Below are 19488 nucleotides of genomic sequence, written 5' to 3'. Positions count from 1 at the left end.
AAGACAGAAGTTGGTACCAGAGACTGGGGTGTTGCTGTGATAGGCTGGAGCATGCTTTTGTTTGGAGGAATGTGGACTTTGGATTAGAAAAGCAGTTGGATGCTTGAAGTGGGTCTTAATGGGCCATCCTAGTAGGAATATAGAAGACAGTGGTGCTGAGGGTGATCTGAACTGTGACAGGGCTGGCTCAAGAGGGTTCACAGGAGAAGAATATTGGCCTAGAGATCATCTGATATTTTGGTGAATGTGGCTGCTTTCTGCCCTTGTCCAAAAAATCTGCTGGAGGCTAAATTGAAGAGTTTTGGACTAACAGCTTTGGCAGAGGAAATTTCCAGTGGATTACAGTTAAGAGATTGCATAAGTCTCTGAAGAGACTTTGGACTTTTACAGGTTTGAGACTGTAAAAGACTGTTATAGACTACGGGGACTTGTAAGCCAGCCCCAGTTAAATGTTTTCCTTTATTAGAGTTGACATGGTCATGGTGTCTGGTCAAAGCAAGAGAAAACCTAACTAAGACACACTGTGTGCCAGGTATTGTGCTTAGGAATGCTTTGTGGAGATGGCAAGGAACAAAGACACAGACCTGATCTTAAGTTTTTTTCTAACCTGGTCTGATGGTGCAGGTATGTGATCTCAGCTACTCCAGAGGCCAAGGCAGTAAAATCATAAGTTCAAGGACTGCCTGGGCAACCTAATAAGACCATGTCTCAAAAAAAAAAAAACAAAAAAACAAAAAAAAAAAAAAAACAGAGGGATCATGAACATAGCTTGGTGGTAAACTGTGTGTTTATTTAGTGCATTGAGACCTTGTATTCAACCCCTACTATGGGGACAGGGACATCTAAAGCCAAGTGTGGTGGCATTCACTTGTTATCCCAGCACTTAGTGGGGGAGGATCACAAGTTTGACAACGACAACCGGGGCTGCATAGCAAGACCCTGACCCCCTCCAGTAGTTTTTCTATAGTGGGAGGAGAGAGACCAGAAAGGGGCAAAATAAGTCATTTATAATATAGGTAGAATGTTGTGCTGGCTCTTATCCATGTGGGAGCTTGTCGAAAGGAGGACTGTGTCTTAAAGGACACATTGATGTTGCTCTGGTTAAGAGGTCACTTAAATGAGGGTAATTCCCTGGGAAGCAGCAGTATCAGGGTGCTGCTAGGCACTTATAACAAGAACAGACCAAAAGATACAAAAGAAGACCAAAGGGAGCCTGTGTCCTGAGAGGGTTGAGTCAAAGTCCCCATGTTATCACCTAGATCAAGCATCTCTCCTAGCCTTCCTACTTCACATGTTGACTGCTCATGTACCAGTGGTGAGATCTAAGCCATGGCCTCTGAGACCCTCCTTTCTCTTTTTAGGAGCCTCATGAACACTTTGAAACCTTGCCCTGAGGCTTCCTAGTAGGCTATTCCAGGCCATTCTCAGTGTGTCTGCTAGGAAATCAGCTGTGATTGGCTCGAGCTGATTTGAATTTACCCTAATACTTTCTTTCTGTTTGCTTACTAACTGCAAGGAACTTTTTAAAATTATGTGTAGGTGTGTGAATCTACATATGGGTATGTGTGCAGGTGCATGCAAGTGCCCTTGGAAGCCCGTGCTTTGGATCCCCTGGGGCTGGTGTTACAGATGTTGTCAGCCTGGTGATGTGGGTGCTTGGAGCCATCTCTCCAGCCCAAAGAACTCTTTTTGTTTTTAATGTAGCCTTTCTGTTAAACAAAGTAACTATTTTCAGATATTGATTACAAGGCCATCAGAGATTAGTTATATGTGTTTCCACATGTATTCCACTTTTTCTGCTTTGTTTTTATAGTTGCCTACTCATCCTAACATCTTTCATTTATTTGGATTTTGTGATAGCTTTCTAGTTGTTAGTAGAGTCAAAAGGCTTTTTATCTTGAAAAAGGAGTCAGAGTGGATTTTTTTTTAAATATTTATTTTATGTATATGAGTGACCTGTCTTCATGCACACCAGTAGAGGGAATCAGATCCCATTACAGATGGTTGTGAGCCACCATGTGGGTGCTAGGAATTGAACTCGGGACCTCTGGAAGAGCAACCAGTGCTCTTAACCCCTGAGCCATCTCTCCAGCCCCAGAGTGGATTTTTATTTGCTGCAAAATTAATGCTCATTTCTCTCAAGTTCGTTAATTTTCATAAGCACTCACAAGCACACATACACTGTAAGGTGACCACAGTGATTCTTTGAGGTCTTCGTAGGAAAGTTTATAGCAGTATTCCTTTCATTCCACCAAGTCCTGTACTGAAATCCTTCCTAATAGAATCTGGACCCAAAAGTTAATGGACTACAGATGTTTTTCCAGGTATGGAGGCACATAGCATAATTGTGTTTTAACAAAGTACAGAATGCTAACCATATCTATGTGTCTGAATTAGGACATCATTTTACTGTGAATCTGAAACTGTCTTGACATGACATGGGATTCAGACAGAACGTCTTCTTAGACTTGTAGACATTCTCATGACCTTCTCTGTTTCTGGTTTTGAGCCCAGGAGACATAGCAGCAGGATTCACCTGTCACTCTTTGCTGTATTGGTGAAATGGGTCACATGCTGACTGCCTTGTCTGTGCCCTACACAGTCATTTCAGTGTACATTACATTAAATGTCTTATTTTCACAGTCCTTAGGTTAGTGCCACTAAAAATGGAGTATGTGCATGAATGACTTAGGGTCTCATTAAAAATGCAGATTCTGGCCGGGCGGTGGTGGCGCACGCCTTTAATCCCAGCACTCGGGAGGCAGAGGCAGACGGATCTCTGTGAGTTCGAGGCCAGCCTGGTCTACAGAGCGAGATCCAGGAAAGGCGCAAAGCTACACAGAGAAACCCTGTCTCAAAAATCAAAAAAAAAAAAAAAAATGCAGATTCTGCCTTCCCAACATGTACTCAAGTGATGGAGTTAGAGCTGAACTGTCACAGTTGGCATTGTTCTACTTAGAGCCCCATGAAGTTAGGCCATAACACCAAAACTTGACATCTCTTCCTGTGACAGCATGAGGCTCTCTTCCCGACACTGTGTAGACTTCTACACACTAGTCGAAACTAGATCTTGGTATTTCTTCTTTCTTCCATCCTGACTTTTTGTTTTGTTTTGGTTTTGGTTTTTGAGACAAGATCTCTCTCTCTCTCTCTCTCTCTCTCTCTCTCTCTCTCTCTCTCGCTCTCTCTCTCTCGCTCGCTCTCTCTCTCTCTCTCTAGCTCTCTCTCTCTCTAGCTCTGTCTGTCCTGGAAGACCAGGCTGGCCTCGAACTCACAGAGATCTGCCTGCGTCTGCCTCCCCAGTGCTAGTATGAAAGCCATGTGCAACTACCACTTAGGCCCTATCTTTTTTTAGATTACAAACTTCCTTTTGGTTTTGTTTTTTTCAGTACTGAGGATCAGACCCAAGGAGTCATGCATGTTAGGCAAGCATCCTACCACTAAGCTACAGATTTTTGTTTTGAGACAAGGATTCACTCTGTTGGCCAGATTGGCCCTATAAACTTACCAGCCCTCCTGCCTCAGCCTCCTGAGTAGCTAGAATTACAGACTTGTGCCACCAGCCCCAATTATGTACTTCCTTAGTAGCTTCCATTCAGAGAATGCCTATCAATAAAGTTGTACTTTAGTAATTTTACTTTAAGGTAGAAAATTTGGAAAAGTTGATGTCTGAATTTCTAGAGCTAACTCTTTGACTTTAAAAAGTCATATGTTGGAGTTGGGGATTTAGCTCAGCTTACAAGGCCCTGGGTTCGGTCCTCAGCTCTGAAGAAAAAAAAAAGTCATGTTATATTTCAAGTTTATATGTTGCGTGTGGTACAAATCTGATTGTAGGTCCCATTATTAGTTGTTGTCATTTGTTTACAAAATAATCTTTAGGAAAATAACTTTACTTTTCACTAATTGCCCTTGTCTTTTCTGGTTTTAGACCACAAGTAAAACAGCCTTAATTTGCAGTGGTCCTGTCTGGGAAATGGGGAGAACTATCTTGTCTGGAAGGCATTCTTTGGACTCTGAATGGTGTCATAGAAGAGAAAGAGCTGCAGGAAGGAGAGCGTGGCCTCAGTGTTTCCCAGTGCCCGGATTAACGGCACTTCCCAGTGTAGACATGCCAGAGCTAGCTCACCAAAGGCTAGCTGAGCTGCCTGATGGCTGCTAAATCACTGCAGTGGCCTCTTGTAAACGGTGGCCTTTTCTGAATGTTGGCCTATGGGTCTTCCTACCAGTTACCTTCACTCAGAAGCAGATGTCACTGCGCACACACAGACATACACAAAACCGTAGAAGGCATGAGTAAGAGGCCGACAGTACCATGTGTCACATTTTTAAAAATCAGATAAACTTTGATATTGCAAAGGATAATGAGCAAGTACGGAGAAGTTCTGATGTGCAGCAAAGGTACCATGATTGGCAGTGTAATTTGGACCTAGTGCTGGACTGATCTCTGAAGTACTTTCAGAACATACAGTCTGAATTTGAATGGGCTAGAGATCGTTGAAAAGCTACAGGGACATGAGCTCTAGAAAAGAAGACAAAATCCTCATTAAAATATGCTAGAGAAGACTGGCTTAGGCATGTTTTAAGTTGCAAGAATTTGGCTTTTATGGAAAATATCAAATAGCATTATTGAGATTGTCCTGTTCCTTTTGTTAAGGAAAGTATTGTTTGCGAATCTCAGTTTGTTTATATACAAGAGTATACCTCAGTACTCCATGTTTGAGTTGAAGTTTAATGTTTAAGTTTCTTAATATTGGCTTAAAAAATAGCTTAGCCGGGCGGTGGTGGCGCACGCCTTTAATCCCAGCACTCGGGAGGCAGAGCCAGGCGGATCTCTGTGAGTTCGAGGCCAGCCTGGACTACCAAGTGAGTTCCAGGAAAGGCGCAAAGCTACACAGAGAAACCCTGTCTCGAGAAAAAAAAAAAAAAAAAAAATAGCTTAATCCAGGCATGGTGGTATACACCTTTAATCCCAGCACTTGGGAGACAAAGCCTCTTGTGAGTTCAAGGCCAGCATGGTCTACGTAGCAAGTTCTAGGACAGCCAAGAAAGGCTAAAGTTATGGTATTAGAACACTATGAAGTGAGTATGTAGTAGAGTTTTCAGTTAAGAAGCTTAGCTAGTTGGGCAGCGATGGTGCACACTTTTAATCCCAGCACTCAGGACGCAGAGGCAGGTGGATCTCTGAGTTTGCAGACAGCCTGGTCTACAGAGAGAGTTCCAGGACTCTAAAGCCAGAACCATATGGCTAAAACTGCCAAGGTCTACTGCTTACTGGGGCTGGAACATGGCCTCCTTGTTCAGTTCCATCTTCATCAGTTTTCTGTTTACCATGGTTTCCATCTCTGCCTAAGCTTGGCTGTCCTGAAACTTGATCTGTAGACCAGTCTGGCCTCAAGAGATCTGCTAGCCTCTGCCTTTGGAGTGCTAGGATAAAAGTGTGTACCACCACAGGGCTCTAAGCTTTTCTTTAAAATTTATTTATTTTTATTTTATGTTCATTGATGTTTTGCCTGCGTGTATGTCTGTGTGAGGGTGTCAGATCTTGGAGTTACAGACAGTTGTGAGCTGCCATGTAGGTGCTGGGAATGGAACTCAGGTCCTTTGGAAGAGCAGCCATTGCTCTGAACTACTGAGCCATCTGTCCAGCCCCTAAGCTTTTCTTTAATTCCTTTCCATAAGTTGGAAACCTAACAGAGTGGGATCTTGCCCATAGGTCACCACTCCCTTTATTCCATTTCTTTCTTTTTTTTTTTTTTTTTTTTTTTTTTTTTTTTTTTTTTGTGGTTTTTCGAGACAGGGTTTCTCTGTGTAGCTTTGCACCCTTTTTGGAACTCGATTTGTAGACCAGGCTGGCCTCGAACTCACAGAGATCTGCCTGCCTCTGCCTCCCGAGTGTTAGGATTAAAGGTGTGAGCCGCCCTTTATTCCATTTATTAATTCGTTTATCTCTTGAACACAGGATTATAGCTCCATTACACTTCCTGGTACCTCTTTTCTCAATCTGTACACTTTGTATTTTTATTTGTTCAGCTTGCTCCTTTTCACCATAACATTAATAACCACACAACAGAGTCTATACTAGGCTGTTTTGAGATTTCCTCTGCCGATGGAATTAATCCAAAACTCTTCACTTTAGCCTCAAGCAGACTCTTCAGACTTTTCGGACCAGGGCAAAAAGCAGCCACATTCTCCACCAAAATATCACAAGACCAGTCTCTAGGCCACACACTAACATTCTTCTCCTGTGAACCCTCTTGATCCAGACACCCAAAGTTCAAATCACACTCAGCACCACTGTCTTCCAGGCTCCAATTAGTAAGGCCCATTGAGCAGCACTTCAAGTATTCAACTACATTTCTAATCCACAGCCCCAAGATCCACATCCCTTCAAACAAAAGTGTGGTGAGGCCTATCACAGCAATACCTGGTCCCTGGTACCAACTTCAGTCTTAGGGTTTCTGCTGCTGTGAAGAGACACCATGACCATGGCAACTCTTAGAAGGAAAACATTTAATTGGGTGGTTTACAGTTCAGAGGTTCAGTCTGTTATCATCATGGTAGGACATGGCAGCATGCAGGCAGACATGATGCTAGAGAGGTAGCTGAGAGTTCTGCATTTTGCTCTGGCAACGGGAAGTGGTCTATCTCACTGGACATGGTTTGAGCATATATGACACCTCAAAGCCCACCTCCAGTGACATACTTCCTCTAACAAAACCAGACTACCTACTCCAACAAGAAGTCCACACCTTCTAATAGTGCCATTCCCTTTGGGAGCCATTTTCTTTCAAAGCACCACCAGCAGGTAACCTCACCTCTTCAGACAAAAGCTCAGTAGCTTGACACTTGCTGCACCCAGACATTGCCTGTAACCAAGTACAGAAACACTGAGCTTAAAAATGAAAAAGTAAGCCGGGCGGTGGTGGCGCACGCCTTTAATCCCAGCACACTCGGGAGGCAGAGCCAGGCGGATCTCTGTGAGTTCGAGGCCAGCCTGGACTACCAAGTGAGTTCCAGGAAAGGCGCAAAGCTACACAGAGAAACCCTGTCTCGAAAAACAAAAACAAAAAAAAAAAAAAAAAAACAAAAAAAAATGAAAAAGTAGAGGGTAGAGAGATGACTCAGTGGTTAAGAGCACTGACGGTTCTTGCAAAGGACCTGTGTTTAGTTCCCAGCACCCTCATGGTGGCTCACAACCATCTGTAACTCTACTTTCAGAGGATCCAATACCCTCTTCTTACCTCCACAGGCACCAGAGACACACATATATACATCAGACAAAACACTCATATAACTAATAAAATGAAATAAATAAACTTTAAAAAAAATGGCTCAGAGCCTGGGACTTCCAAGGGATCTTTTCCTAAAGGAATCAAAACTATACTGTAGATGCATCTGTGCTGGCTGGTTTGCGGTGTCTACTTGACACAAGCTGGAGTCATCAGAGGAAGGAGCCTCAATTGAGGAAAGGCCTCGATGAGATCCAGCTGTAAGGCATTTTCTCAATTAGTGATCAATGGGGGAGGGCCCAGCCCATGGTGGGTGGTGCTACACCTGGGCTGGTGGTCCTGGTTCTAAAAGAAAGTAGTCTGAGCAAGCTCGGGGAAAGCTAGTAACACCCCTCTGTGGCCTCTACATCAGCTCCTGCTTCCAGGATCCTGCCTGTTTGAGTTTGTGTCATGACTACCTTCAGTGATGAACAGCCATGCTGAAGTGTAAGCCAAATAAACCCTTTCCTCCCCAACTTGCTTTTTGGTCATGGTGTTTTGTTGCAGCAATAGAAACCCCAACTAAGGCAGCATCTCATCTCACTCCAGGACCGCAAGACTCCCTTAGAACTTGACTGCTAAATGTAAAAAGCAGTTTGGAGAGAATTTTTGTTGAAAGGGACAAATAATTTATTAAACAATAATATCCCTCCTCCCAAAATAAAACAGGTAAGGTAGCTCAGTGGTGGTCTGCCTAAGTGCACAAGAGTGCTAAGTTCCGTGCCCAGCACCATCAACCATAAAAAATAAGAAAGCTACTATCTAGGAAAAGAAGCCCACAGGATGTAGAGCAGCGCTTCTCAACCTTTCTAACGCTGCGGCCCTTTAATACAGTCCCTCATGTGGTGACCCCAGCCGTAAAAGCTTTTTCATTGCTGCTTCCTAACTGTAGTTTTGCTGCTGTTGTGAATTGTAATGTAAATATCTAATATGTAGGATATCTGATATGAGACCCCTGCAAAAGGTCATTTGGCCCCAGAAAGGGTTGAGAACCACTGATGTAAAGTAACCCAGTGGAAATATCAGATTTTGGAACCTAGGATTTCTACATGGAAACAATCCTGGAGAGTTTGCATTGCTAAAGTCTGACAGGTTGGGACCTGCTGGTATAGCTCAAGGCCCCGCCCTTCTAGGCTCAGAACTAGCTGTCCCTTCTTTGTCCGGTTTGGTGTGATTGCTGCCCGGGGGACAGTGCAGGTCAACTGCGGTGCTCCCCGTTGTCCCTTCTAACCAGCTGGGCTCCGTATCAGGGGGTCAGATACCCTGGCAGTAATCTGCGCGTGTAAACTGGTAACCTGCACGCTCTGGCCGCGGTGTTTATGGTTGAAATCTGCAAGTACTCTGTCCCTCCTGATGCTTGCATCTCTCCCGGCCATCCTGTCATTTGACACTCCGTGACAATTTCATATCGCAGTTTAGGTCCCTAGCAACTGAATGGCTTTCTTGAGACATTTTATTGTTTAGGCACGTTGACTGTGTGCTTAGAAATATATTGGAGTAGTGACAAGTGAGCTCAACTTTGAATTTTCTGAGTCCATCAGGTGCCAATAGCACACATTTTCTAGATGGCTGGCTATAGTTTGGGCATGGATTGTAGCAAGAGAATAGACATGTCTTTCTGCAGAAGGTCCCTATGGGGTTCAAACTTGTGATCTTAGCCTCATTATCACACTTTGAAAACCATCAAACCTAATAGGCATATTATATGTATTTCCCTCTGTAATCTTGAATTGAGCTTAATTTTTTAATTACCCAAGGCTTATTTCAAGTATGCAATTAAAAATCACTTTGGGCTGTTTCTCACTTTTGTTTAATAGTGAAAGTCACAAAAGTAAAGCAGACAGCCAAAGAGCCTGTCACTTTTCATCTTCCCGTGCTGTCTGTGACAGCAGAGTCACAAAAGTGGAGCCAGGCAGCAGCAATGAGCAGAACTCACTTTCCGGAGAGTGTGACGGTACCTTTTTCTTCAGTGAGGCTGGAGCAGGTCTGATGGCAGTCACTTTAGAGACCTTTAGACCTCGGCGCTCATTTACTGCTAAACCGTGCCCGCTCTGCTTCTGCATTATGAAGATCATCTGTCAACACTTTGAGATCGGCCCTTTGTTATTAAGCGTGTGATGCTCTACACTGTCAGGTTTTTTTGCCAATTATAGTTAAGGTACAATGGTGTATTCACCAGATCAAAGTCTCACATTGGCGGTAGAGAAATGATTTGTGAGTCTTTATTCATCTGAATTGTACAGTAGAACACCTGAGGAATGCAAATAATCCCTCTGAGGGCTCTGCAGGGAAGGCTGTGGAAATGACTGGGAGAACTATTGTTATTCTGAATTGATGTTTTAGCCAAAATAATTATTTCTTACCTTGTTTCCTAACAGTTTTAGCTTTACTGGTTATGTTGACCATACTTAAGAGACAGATATATGACATTTTCCATTATCCTTGCACAAGGGTTTGTTCTGTTTGCCTTTCATGAAGCTGTATTTGGTGTGCTTTTTAAAATGACATATTTGATTCTAACTTGTATAATAAAAGTCTGTTACTAAGCCTTTAATGATAACATTTTAATATAGAGATTTGAATAGTTTACCTATAAAGTAATGTAGAATGCCATAATGTTATTATATGCAAAAATGCCTATTTAAGTCCCCTTTTTGCTTTATTATACCCTTCATAATTTTCCATAAGAAAATACCAAGTTTAAATAATAATTTAAGGCCATATACTTTATTCCAAAATAATTCTTAGGGGTCAGTATACTTTTTTAGGATGTAAACAAAAGATACAAATATTATGAAGGTCAAAAGTCACTAATAACATTAAATATGTAATTACCTTTGTATGATAAGCATATGCAACCCTTGTATGAATTTTCATTTCTTTTTCTATCCTGAATCCTGTGCAGCTGGCCATATTCTCTTTCTTTCTTCCTTCCTTCCTTCCTTCCTTCCTTCCTTCCTTCCTTCCTTCCTTCCTTCCTTCCTTCCTTCCTTCCTTTTTGGTTTTTCAGGACAGTGTTTCTCTGTAGTCCTGGCTGTCTTGGAACTCACTGTGTGGACCAGTCTGGCATTGAACTCAGAGATCCACCTGCCTCCACTTCCCAAGTGCTGGGATTAAAGACGTGTGCCTCCATTACCTGGCTATATTCTTAACTTTTTAATAGCTATTTGAATTCCTGCCATTTTGGTTGATATTTGAATTTTGATGAATTTGGTCTTTAGTTCTTCCTCTTCTTTGCCCTTAAAAGTAGCTGAACATTGATTATTGAAGATATTTCTCCCACAGTATTTTGCCATAATGCCTATTAAACTTTAGTCACAATACAGGAGGGTGGGGCCAATGAAATGATGGCTCAGCAGTAAAAGTGCTTGTCGCCAAACCTGATGGCCCAAGTTCGCTCCTGGAGCCTACATGGTGGAAGGAGAGAACTGCCTCCTGCAGGTTGTCCTTTGACCTCCATGGCACATGGGATCAAGTGTGTGTGCACAGATCAAAAATAAATGTAAAACTACAGGATGCTGATAGAATGATGTGAGACCCCAGTGACTTATGGTACTTATCCCAATCTGTAAGCAGCCCTGGGTAAAACCCCTAGACTCATAGGCGAATATGCTATGATTACATGGGAATGATGAAGATATTACCTGCTTAGTGGATGTGTTATGCTCCTAGGTTCTTTACAGTATAATATGTACTATTATTATTTCCACTTCTGCAGCAGGCTTAGAAACAGGTCCTGACCCGAGAAGAAGAAGAAACCATGAGAGGAACCTTTTAGTTCTATCTGCTGCATTTGTTTCACTTCAATTCTAATCACTACTTTTCAAAAATGCTCACTTTAGAAGAGGGAGGAAGACTCACAGTGCTTTTCCAGGCTACTATGTTTCCTAATGGACTTGGCTTTCCATAACTTTGGTGATTAAAGGAATTGATTTCCTCTTTCTATTTATGATCCTACGGAAGTTTGGATTTATAGGATAGCATGCACCCAATTGGCTATATTTGTAAATCTGTATTTTGCGTTTTTGTTATTGTTGTTGTTGCTAATGTTAGCAGAAACCTCCCTGGAAACCAGTGGTAGCTGCTGGTTCTTCATTCAGGAAGGAACTAACCCAGTCAGTAGATATCTGGGTGGGACAAATTATTTTTCAGAGATGCTTCAAAATTAGTTGGCATTTCTAAGTATGATTCCTGTATAAGCAACTTTGATTTCTCTTTTCTAAAATTTACTTTGTAAAGGACATTAGACATTATGAAACAGAGTCTTGTTCAGAAGTACAGGTGTTAATGCGGAACAAATTCAGTTTGATTTTAAAAAGCTGATAATATTTGTAATAGAGTCCCTATAGATAGTGTGCTAAAGTAAAACTAGATGACAATAGAAAATCCCCGAGTGTACCTGAAGAAATCGCTGCCTGCTAATGCCTTGACCTTGGAAAGCTATACACAAAAAGATGGCATCATAAAACCGTGCAGTTCTTATGAATATGTATGTGCTACTTGATAATAATGAATGTGGTACAGTCATGCATGCACTACAAGATAATGTTGTGCCCTTTTTTGTCTACAGGTTGATAAAAATTAAAGAGTGGGTGGACAAGTATGACCCAGGTGCCTTGGTCATTCCTTTTAGTGGGGCCTTGGAACTCAAGTTGCAAGAATTGAGTGCCGAGGAGAGACAGAAGTATCTGGAAGCGAACATGACACAAAGGTTAATTAGCATTCATTTTCCCTACACTTTATTATCAACTATTTCCTTGCAGTAATTTAATTGCTTGCGCTGATAGAATAATAAATGACAGAGTAATTACCATTATAAAGAGGGAATCTTCTCCTTTCTTTACCATGAGACAGAGTGAAAAGATTTATTTGAAATTAAGTTTTTAACTGTCATCTGTCATCTCCGAACAGTGTTTTAATTATAACATAGGTATTAGTTATGTATATTTTTGAGGAGGGATGATCGCCAAAACGCTTTCGTCATGTTCAGTGGGGGGAGGGGAACGGGTGAATCACTTGCCGTAGTTTTTTTCTGAGTAACAATAATATATTGTTAGAAGATTGGGTTTCAATCAAATAATTTTGCTTTCATGGCTCAAGTTCTGGAAATAATTAATATTGGATGAAAATAGTTGTAGTCTGGGAAGATACAATTTTTTGTTTTTAATAGTAAACAGTTCAAAATGCTTCAGGCTAATACAATTAAAGCCAGTCTTAGAATGGGTATTTTAAGAAATAGCCCAGCTTTCTGACCTCTTCAAGTGTGCTATGGAAGATAAATGGTCATTTACTAATATCTTTACCATTATCTGCTTAAGATGAATCGTTTTAGTTCTAGACGGATCCCTGGCAGAGTCAACTTAAATGTTGAGTGAATTTGTTTCATTTTATTTCAGTGCTTTGCCAAAGATCATTAAGGCTGGGTTTGCAGCCCTCCAGCTAGAATACTTTTTCACTGCAGGCCCAGATGAAGTGCGTGCGTGGACCATCAGGGTAAGATTCATACTTATTCATCAGCTCTATCCAGTTCCACACTATTGAATTCAGATTAATATCACTGACTTTGAAGTTTGTCATGGTGGCGGTTAGCTAGTCATTACAGATGAGGTTTTTGTCCAGGATAACTTTAATTATTTGTGAGCTGCTGAACAGTGAAAGTGGAGCGGCATTGATTGAGGCAGGTAACAATTGATTCTGCCTATTACATAGTCTGAATTTCTTCATCCTGTAGAATCTGCCTACCCTCCTCCTGTGGTCAGAGATAAGACGTACCAGTATTGTGCTTGCTTAATCTGTGTGACTGGGTTTGTCTGCGCTGAAATTGATGTTGCTTTTCATTTTGTATTCGCTAAGTTTGTTTGGGTTGCGGGTGCTTCTTTCCTCCTTTGCTTTGCTCGGATTACATTTCAGCAATAAAAGCAATATGACATCATTATGCTCTTCATAGATACACAGTTGGGCGCAAAAAGCTAAATTCAGTGTGCAGTAATTCATTCTTTTCTATTGAATTCATAGAAGTGATGTTTGTTTTCACTGTTACGTGTTCAACTTCTTTAAGAGTGTGATACATATTGTAGATATTAGTGTATACTGAATATGACTACGGAGAGTGACTAATTTATTCCCAGAGGACAATAGACTGAAGTATAATGGTTTGTTTGCTTTTGAGTGTAAATATATTGTAATATAGTATTTCCTACTGAAAAATATTTTGAAACATATATAGTCCTAAATGATGTGTTACAGAATATAAACAGGTCGGAACTTTTAGATTCAGTGTCTCAGTAACTCTTTACTAAGGCTGTTTAAAATACATGCTTTGTGGTGATCAGTACTGTCCTGACTTGGGCTTCTGTTCTGTTTTTCTTTGGTATGGATAGAAACATGGAGATGGTCAGCAGTGTTAGATAAGACTGTGAATCCAAGATTCACTCTCCTTTATGTCTCCTCCTTTGAAGAAGAAAAGTGTCTGATTGACTTCTAACCGAGGTCCTTTTATATAAACTTTAAAAATAATGTCAAAGCAAAGCCAAGTTGGTAAACAAATTGCCAGTGTTTGTTGTTACTATATATTTAAAAGATGTATTTTAAAGCCTTAAAACTTCCAACTGAAGTGTGTGAAGCAGGAAAGAGCATTCACTGGGTTTGAAACATGAAAGCTTGGTTTGTCTTAAGACTGATTGTTCGTTCCCATGATTTAATATGCTGTGACACTCGGTCAGGTAAGCATCAGCGAGTCGCCACATTCACCCAATACATCTTTTATTGTAAAAACTGTGCTCTGAAGCGTCAGGCTCCTTAGCACTTGAACATGCTTTATTAAGCAGCTCACGGTCACCATTATTTCTCAGATTTCTTTCTGTAGTTGTGTCTGTCTGGAATGTATGTTCTTGTAATTTAGCATATGGGGTAATTACAAGACATTTCTCTTCCCATCTCGACTTGAATTTCCTTCATGATGGTTAGAGGCAGGGTATAGTATAAAAAATATTCAAAAATCTTACTGTTAACATTTCTTGATTATGTCAAAATTATTTGCTGGCCATAGCTTATTTGATTCACTAGAAATGCCTTAAAATATCCCTTTATATATTGACTTTTATATGTTCTTTAGAGGAGCTGAAATTTTGAGGGCTTTTTATCTTTTTTAAACCTTTCATAATTCAACTTGAAAGTTACTTGAAAATCTTTATTTTTTTTTCACTGTGAAGAATAGAAAATCGAAATGAAACCCACAGCAAACCCCACCAGTGCATCTAAATCAATAAAACCGTAGATGACTGTTAGGAAGAGCAAAGCTCCGAGCTGTGTCCCTTTAACACCCATGACGTGTCTGTTCAATCTGCTGCACAGTGTCCACCGATGGAAATGTGCTGATTGTATGCCTGACACCCTAACTGCTCTTAACTCAAGTTTGAGTTGAGCCAACTACAGATCAGAGAAAAAAACTCGATGCTTATAATCAGTCATCTTAACTGCAATTCGTTTTCTCTGGTCCTTTTCAAAGAAAGGAACGAAGGCTCCTCAGGCTGCAGGAAAGATTCACACAGATTTTGAAAAGGGATTCATTATGGCTGAAGTCATGAAATACGAAGACTTTAAAGAGGAGGGTTCTGAAAATGCAGTCAAGGTAAGGAATGACTTTTTTACTTGCAAATTTCATAACTTTAGCACTCATGTGACAGCCATGATAAATTACAGCTGTTTTAACTGTGTGCTGCTAGCCTGTTAGGATCCCATTGTCCCCTGATAGGGGGTGCCCATGTGCTCTCAGGCCAGTTTTAGAGAGCTGTATGGAGTGGATTTGTTTGTGTGTTTGCTTTTCTCTAACTGAAAATAAAAAGAGACGTTTAAGTCACATAAAAAAAAAAAAAAGAATTTGTTCACTGGTAGCTAATGAAAAAGTCATAGTAATCCATTTGAGTATATGAACTAGAAATAAACACCTTTGGTTAAGTCAAGGAAACAGATAATGGTGCCTAGTCAGATAAACCTGCTGAACCTGCTGAATGATACTGAAACTTCATGGGTTTCTTTTTTTTTTTTTTTCTAGATCTTTGGAAATTTGATTTGCTTTTTCAACACTAGAGGGCAGGTCCAAAATTGTGCTTTCTTTTAGCTAATAACTATAATTTGATTTACAGACACAGATAGTGAAGCAGTGTTAAGTATGAGTACTAAGCGAGTGTTAATCTAAGTTCTATTGCAAATTCATTTTTCTAGCTTGTTTGATTCTACACAAAGAAATGTATTATTATCCAATAAGTAGGTAGTTCACCTAACTAAAGTTGACCTTGTAGGTAGCTGCTTTAATTTAATTTGAAGACTATCATAGAAAATGTTGAATGATTTAAATAGGACTCTTATGTTGACTATTTCATAATTTGAAAGGAATGTGAAAGATATTTCAAGTTTGGTATATTCTTACCAGTATTATTAGAATACTCATATTAAACAACATGGTTTTAATGGGACTCTTGGAACCTTAGAAGCAGGAAGGGAAAAATCTTCATATAAGTGATTCAGTATTGAAAGCCATTTTGGATTTACAAAAAAAAAAAAAAAAAAAAAAAAAGAGTAAGTTACAGTTTATAACTAAACAAAGCCATTAATTTCATTGGTGTCATCTGTATTGATATAGATAAGTATGTAAATATTGATGGTGAATTTTGTCAAGAATACTAATTAGACTTGAAGAATATCTGATTTTTTTTCCAACGTGTTATATCACGTTAGCATATATTTCTTTTCATACAAAAGATTCAAATGAGGATATTTTCCCTTTCTAGAAGTCAACATAGAAGCTTCCTTTTCATACTTACATATGCTAAGTTGATTTTTACCAATCCTTAGTAGATTTTTTGTTATAATAAACTTAAATAACGTGAATCGTGACTACTTTAACAATTCAGAAACTATAATACACAGTGCAATGATATTTCCTACCTATAATAATATGTAAGGCTGAGTGCTTTATATCATAAATAGGGAAAGGTTGGCATCTGGCTTTTCCACCTAGAATATCACTAAATATCTTGTGGGTTTTTAACTTCCAAAACTAACATTTAAAATTGTGAACTCTGACTAAATGAAAGATTTATGAGCTGCTTTATACTCCGTATTGAACAGTGTTCACTTGTACATGACAAGAAGTTTGAGCTTGAGAACACAACTGTGTGTGTGTGTGTGTGTGTGTGTGTGTGTGTGTGTGTGTGTGTGTGTGTGTGTTTTCTACCACCGGTGCAGCATAGCTAATTCAGTGCAGTGCTGTGAACTATATACTGAATAGCTCTGTGGGCTTTGTAGTCTACAGGGATATCACACTATTAGCAATCATATCTGCTTAGGCAAAGCTGCCTTCTACAGATGGCCGCTTTCAAGTGCAAATGAACTGCTTAGACGTGTCTTGTTTAATACATACTCAAGACTCACAAATGGGTATTGATTTTTTTTTCAACCAGTGTTTCTGATAGCAGTGGAAATGGATTAAATGGTCTCTAGAGAATTTAAAGAAACACTGTCACTATTAATAGTAAACTTGAGTGTAACAAAGTATATAAACTTACACTAATATGTCGTGTCAATATGTATTTCATTTAACTTGTCTGTATAGTTTAATAATAGTAGGCCTTAGATTCTAGAAATATGTAGCATATGGCTTTCAGTACATCACATCTTTACAAACGTCATGTGAATATTTAGTTATATCTTTTAGAATGATAAAGCACATCGTCTTTTTAAAGCTAAACTTCATGTTAATAGCATATTTGTTACTAGTAGGCAAAAGTCTTTGAATAGTGCACTATCAAAAATATGCTCATGAGGGCTTTTCAGTCTGGTTTGTTGATTTTAAACCTCAGATTATGATCTTTGTTAGTGTTTTTACTACTGATTAATATCATTCCACCTGGCTTTGAACTTTTAGTATTGACAATAGGAAGTAGTAATCTTACATTGGACAAAGTTTTCATGTTCTCAAGAAATTCTGGCAGAAGGAAAACACTTTTGAGAATTTTTTCCGAAGGATCCTCAGGAGTAGTTGGTGCCGGGGTCGCAGGAGACTGCTAATTGTGGAGTGTCAAGTGTGGTGCTGAGGAGCCTGAGGTGTGTGCTGGCCATGCGATGAGCCTGCTTTTTTTGTGTACAGTTACCAAGAGCATGTCTGGATCTGCATACCAGCAGGTGGAATCAGGTGCTTTGCGGACTGAGCTACAAGTGGAAAAATAGCTGTCTGCAGTTCCAACCTGTTAGAGTGTGCTTGTCACGACACTGTTAGTAAACTTCCAAGTTAGTTTCCGAATGCACACTTGTTCAGCACTGTGGAAAAGATCAAACTGGGCCACAAGAAATTCACATATATGTGCCACAATTGAGCACAGTGTTTCTTAGAGCAAACTGTCTCTAAGATGTCACCAGGGTCACCAAAGAATTCTTTAAGCCAACAACACTTGTAGCTTTTTTCTGCCTCCTTTGATGGGTTTTCTTAGAGTGACTTGCTGATGTTTGCAGACACATCAGAAATGTACCATAAACAGCATGTAATGCAACTTAATGATATTGGTATAATTACATTTATGTATCAACAGTGACTGAGAATCCATTATGTACACATATATGTGGAAACGTAGTCCTGCCATAGGTCTGCTTTTCTTTGCATTAGAACTTGTGTGCGTTCCCATACTTCTTCTCTTCTTTTTCATCCTTTTTTTAACGTGACCCACAGAGCATTTCTTTGCATTGTTTTTCCTGTGTATTTAGTTATAAGTGATAAGCCATTTCCTCTTGTTTTTTCTCTTTGCAGGCTGCTGGAAAATACAGACAACAAGGCAGAAATTATATTGTTGAAGATGGAGATATTATCTTCTTCAAATTTAATACACCTCAGCAACCAAAAAAGAAATAAAGTTTAGTTGTTGCTCAGATAAACATACTTCTAAAATGCATATATTGGGTTTTGGGGTTTTGTTTTTTAAATTAAAGTTTCTGAAATCTAAAGAGACAAAGTTAGAAGTGGAAATCTTCTACAAACAAATTATTTTTATTTGTTTTTAAATTATAAAATACTGTGTACCTTCAATGAAATGCGAGTTACTAAACGTGAACAGCTTTGCTTTTCACGTGATTAAGACCCTACTTCAGATTGTAGAAGCTTTTCAAGAACCATATTACTCTCATGATACTCCATTAATCTCCATCATGTATGCCAAGCCTGACACGTTTGACAGTGAGGACAATGTGGCTTGCTCCTTTTTGAATCTACAGATAATGCATGTTTTACAGTACTCCAGATGTCTACACTCAATAAAACATTTGACAAAACCAGCCTTGGTGTGTTTGGGGATGTCTGTATTGACTGGCTGTGGTGTGTTGAATGCGATATGGCACCTGCTCGCTGCTGATTACAGAATTTAAGGCGTGTGTGTGGTACAGCCACTGGCAGTGTGGGGCAGCTGCATTGTATCTTAAAAGTGAGTCTTTCATGGGAATTAGAAGAATAAGATACCAGGGACTGTCTCAAAAAATTAATTAATTTGTAGATGGACATTTATTGAAAGATGATAGCGGTGATATTTCAAAGGTTATAACATAGGTGACTCCAACCAAAAAGAAAATCATTTTGTTTCAACATTAGTGAATTTTGTTTGCTGTTATTGTTCTAACCAAATGGAAGGCATCTTTATTTTCACTTTTCTTTAAAATTATTAAATTTTAAAAACTGACATTTCGTTTCTGAGGGGTTGCATTTTTATTTCAATTCAGATTCATACACTGGTTTAAAAACTACTGAGAAACAATTCAGCTTTAATCATTTTTTTTTTTTTGGTTTTTTCGAGACAGGGTTTCTCTGTGTAGCTTTGCGCCTTTCCTGGAACTCACTTGGTAGCCCAGGCTGGCCTCGAACTCACAGAGATCCGCCTGGCTCTGCCTCCCGAGTGCTGGGATTAAAGGCGTGCGCCACCACCGCCCGGCTAGCTTTAATCATTTTTAGAAACATCCTTCACACTTGCTGTTGAAGTATTTGCAGCTGAGTTACCTGGAGATCATTTGCCATCTCGCCCTTTTAAGGCAGCCTCAACTCTGCCCACCCTGAGTGCCCCTCTGTGCTCCAAGTGCGAGAGGAGCCATTTCCAAGAAATGAAGGCTCAGACCCAGCTGAACCTCTTTCTTACTGTAGGAGTTTGTTATGTAGGAGTATGGCGCACAAGAGGGGAAGGAGGGG

The 19488-nt window shown here is 39.9% G+C and overlaps 1 protein-coding gene across 2 annotated transcripts in view; it reads left to right on the top strand.

Annotated features, from left to right (window-relative positions):
• The window catches only part of Ola1 (Obg like ATPase 1), a 142141-nt gene extending 123551 nt beyond the window's left edge, over window positions 1-18590 (top strand). For both annotated transcript variants that reach the window (XM_052723887.1, XM_052723888.1), the window contains exons 8-11: window positions 11839-11979; window positions 12665-12761; window positions 14776-14898; window positions 18070-18590. In XM_052723887.1, the coding sequence (XP_052579847.1) occupies window positions 11839-11979; window positions 12665-12761; window positions 14776-14898; window positions 18070-18171 (463 nt within the window). In that variant the 3' untranslated portion in view covers window positions 18172-18590. The remainder of the gene's footprint in view (window positions 1-11838; window positions 11980-12664; window positions 12762-14775; window positions 14899-18069) is intronic.
• Window positions 18591-19488: the final 898 nt, after the last annotated feature.

Source organism: Peromyscus californicus, unplaced genomic scaffold (genome assembly GCF_007827085.1).
Source record: "Peromyscus californicus insignis strain IS unplaced genomic scaffold, ASM782708v3 Scaffold_7__1_contigs__length_154581171, whole genome shotgun sequence".
NCBI classification, from domain to species: domain Eukaryota; kingdom Metazoa; phylum Chordata; class Mammalia; order Rodentia; family Cricetidae; genus Peromyscus; species Peromyscus californicus.
The sequence above is the reverse complement of the archived record's forward strand: the minus strand, read 5'-3'. Positions and strand labels throughout refer to the sequence as shown.